This window comes from Cryptotermes secundus, unplaced genomic scaffold (genome assembly GCF_002891405.2).
Source record: "Cryptotermes secundus unplaced genomic scaffold, Csec_1.0 scaffold512, whole genome shotgun sequence".
In the NCBI taxonomy this organism is placed as follows: domain Eukaryota; kingdom Metazoa; phylum Arthropoda; class Insecta; order Blattodea; family Kalotermitidae; genus Cryptotermes; species Cryptotermes secundus.
In genome coordinates, this window is record NW_019735563.1 from 155418 (window position 1) to 158634 (window position 3217).

Sequence of the window (3217 nt, forward strand, 5' to 3'; positions counted from 1 at the left end):
CAAGGCATAGATGTTTGGTATATGTGTGTGTTTATTCTATGTTTGTGTTGTCCTGTTTTTAGGTAGAGGCCTTGAGACGAGATGATAGCTAGTCCAAGTGTCCTACCGTCTATAAAATGATAAAAATGAAAATCAACCTCGACACCATAAGGTATAAGAGTAGTGGAATAAGTATGAGTATGAATGAGGACGGGGTTTGGATTGGTAATTGGATTTATTGCAAACTTATACACACAAAAACAAACAAACAAACAAACAAACCCGGGGCCTGTAGTCCGCAAGCCAACTACACCGCTTGTCGGCAAAGTTAGTGCCAACTTTTGCGGATAGAGGGTGTCATGTGATCGGAGCAACGAATCCTCACGGCCGTTAATCCCGGTTCTCTAGACCGGAGTCGCTATTTCCTTGAAATAGCTCCTCAATTATCCTCACGAGGCTGAGTGAACCCCGTTCCAGACCCACTTCTTCTCAAAAAACCTAGCAACGGGCTGTGTACCAAGCATCTGTTTCCGCGGCAACGTGTTTATCGAGCCGTCACCTAGAACTGGGTCTATACGTCATAATATTCTCTTTTTTGTGTGAGTAATTGTATAAATGATACTGGGCATAATTAGTTGAGTTAAATCTATGGAATAGCAGTATACAAAACGTAGCTTTACAGACAAGTTTCAAAGCAATCCAGTCTCACGTTTTCTACACTCGCAATTCTTCGTAGCACTTCTTAAAGAAAAATTGAAGATATATATTTTAGAGTCTAAGATTGAAAATCTGCGATTAATTTACGTTGATTCTGCACTTTGTTCTGCACTGTGTAAACGTGATCAATGCTACCAACATTTCGGATATGCATTTCCCTCCCAACGGTCCCTGTTAGTCCGGACAGGTCACCAGCCTCCACAACCCTCGGTCAGTTGGGCAAAAATCCTGTACATACACAAACACTAACTCATCATACAAACTTCGACCCTGATAATGGAAGCAGTATGTACTTCCGAAACTTCAGAAAAATTGCCTACGTCCACATAGCTACAAACACCCGAGAATAGAAACAGAATCAAGGGACTCTGATGAGGATTATTGCTTCAGTAATGTCTCTTCTTTAAGCGAACCTTCATAGTCCACCATGTTCGTTCCAGCGTCAGGAGTAGGAAGGACGACAGGACACCTATTCCCAGAATATAATGAAAGATCATAACAGTTTCCAATGTTGTAGCAACCGACGTGTCGTAAGGATTGTCTTCTAAACCATCATACCACGCACTCTGTTTGATTCGCTTCAAAATACCAGTTCGTCTCATCTCTTGAATGCTGGAATATAAAACATGAACACATTTAAATCAATTGCAAAACGAAAGTCATCAACAACAGATCAAGTGTTTTCCCGGGATCTACTTCCGTGTGGTTTAGTGCGGGCTTCGGAGAGTACAAACAAAGAGAACTATACCGACCAAGCGACCGCCGCTAGTCGGCGAAGTTAGTGCCAATTTTAGCTGATAGAGGGTGTCGCGTGGTCAGCGAAACGGATCCCCACGGACGTTAAACTCGGTTTTCTAGACAGGAGCCGCTATTTCCTTGAAATATCCCCTCAATTATCCTCACGAGGCTGAGTGAACCACGTTCCAGACCTACTAATTCTCAGAAAAAAATCTGGTAGCGCCGGCAATCGAACCCGGACCTTTCTTTTCCTTCTAAAATATTTTTTTTTTAGTTTCTTTGCGTGGGGTGAGACTGAGTCCACTTGCTACGTCGTATCTAATTGGTCTATTGTACCAGCACCGGGCAATGGACGAAGATGAATGTGGACTGGTGGGTAGAATAAGAATAAGCAGGGGAAACCGAAGTACTTCGAGAAAACCTGCCCCAGTGCTACTTTGTCCACCACAAATCCCACATCACCTGACCTGAGCTACGGCACGGATCTTACGTTGCCTTTCTCGACACCAAATGCGTACTTTGTGATGTTTGATTACAGATTTGAGGAAACTGCATATTTAAAGTATCCTTGTGTGACTTCAGACACCGCCTCTGTGGTCTAGTGGTCAGAGTTCCTGGCTACAGATCCAGAGGTCCGTGCTCGAGTCCCGACGCTACCACATATTCTGAGAAATAGTGGGTCTGGAACGGGGTCCACTCTGCCTCGTGAGGATAATTGAGGAGCTATTTCAAGGAAATAGCGGCTTCGGTCTAGAAAACCGAGGTTAACGGCCGTGGGGATCCGTTGCGCTGACCACGTGACACCCTCTATCCACTAAAGTTGGCACTAACTTCGCCGACAAGCGGCGGTCGCTCGGTCGGTATAGTTCGCTTCCAGACTAAAGCCAGTGATTTTGTTCTGTCTGTTTTGTGGTACTTCAGATAGCTACTTACTGACTTATCGTCCCAGGATGCCATAAAACTGTTTACTTATATTTCTTTCTACCACTCCAAATAGCTCTCTCCTGATATTTCCTTGTTCGACTCCAAATAGTTACATTCTGGTGTTATATTGTACGACTTGAGATAAATACTTACTGGTGATGAAATAGCACCTTAAATGGGAAGTTCTTGCTGATGATAAGGGACGAAGAGTAGGGAACATAAGCACGAGGAAGTGCTACAATGTTGCAATGTATACTGCTTAAGAAAGCATGTATGGTACTGTGCATCGTTACGGCGTATGCATAATTGCGTAACTGACATGTGTTCCTTAGGCCTTCAATTTCGCTGGTCACAAAAGTCTCCTTATATGGTTTTATAAGCCTCTCGTATATTCCAGTTAACACATGATCTTTCGACATCTGTAAAGCAAGCATGTTATTACATTAGTAATGTTTATGTTTTAATATTGCCGGAGTGAAGTAGGTGTTGCCTTCATAACTGTCGTAAAGACGATATAGTTTCATATAATTTGGAGTTCTTAAAGTAACAAAAGTGAACATGTTTTATTCATGTTATGTGAGCACCTCTTTCAGAGCGAGACTTGGGTATTATTATTATTATTATTATTATGTTGATAGAGTTATTATCATAATTATTAATTGGGTTATTATTATTATTAACTTCTATGTGTGTATGTACATGTACTATCCTTTGTCGTCACAAATGGCATAACTATTGGAAATGTACTTATTTTATTTTTCTCTCCTGTTAAAGCTGACTTCAATTTTTCCTGGAATTGTTACTAATTTGTTGCTATTATATAGACAGTCATATTTTGTATTTTGCTCTATGATTTTTT

At 41.5% G+C, this 3217-nt stretch overlaps 1 protein-coding gene across 1 annotated transcript; it reads right to left on the bottom strand.

Moving 5' to 3' along the window:
* Positions 1-422: 422 nt before the first annotated feature.
* LOC111869606 lies at positions 423-2980 on the bottom strand. The gene is made up of 2 exons (XM_023861255.2): positions 2512-2980; positions 423-1308 (listed from the first exon to the last, which is right to left on the bottom strand). Exons 1-2 carry the CDS (start codon positions 2790-2792, stop codon positions 1083-1085), a joined length of 507 nt encoding a protein of 168 aa, XP_023717023.2. The 5' UTR covers positions 2793-2980; the 3' UTR covers positions 423-1082.
* Between the last annotated feature and the right edge of the window lie 237 nt (positions 2981-3217).

Excerpts from the sequence above, each read along its gene's own strand:
- LOC111869606 (XM_023861255.2), bottom strand. The coding sequence starts at position 2,792 with ATGCTTGCTTTACAGATGTCGAAAGATCATGTGTTAACTGGAATATAC. Across the intron at positions 1,309-2,511 it reads AAGGTGCTATTTCATCACCA|CATTCAAGAGATGAGACGAA; the intron begins GTAAGTATTTAT and ends TTTATATTCCAG.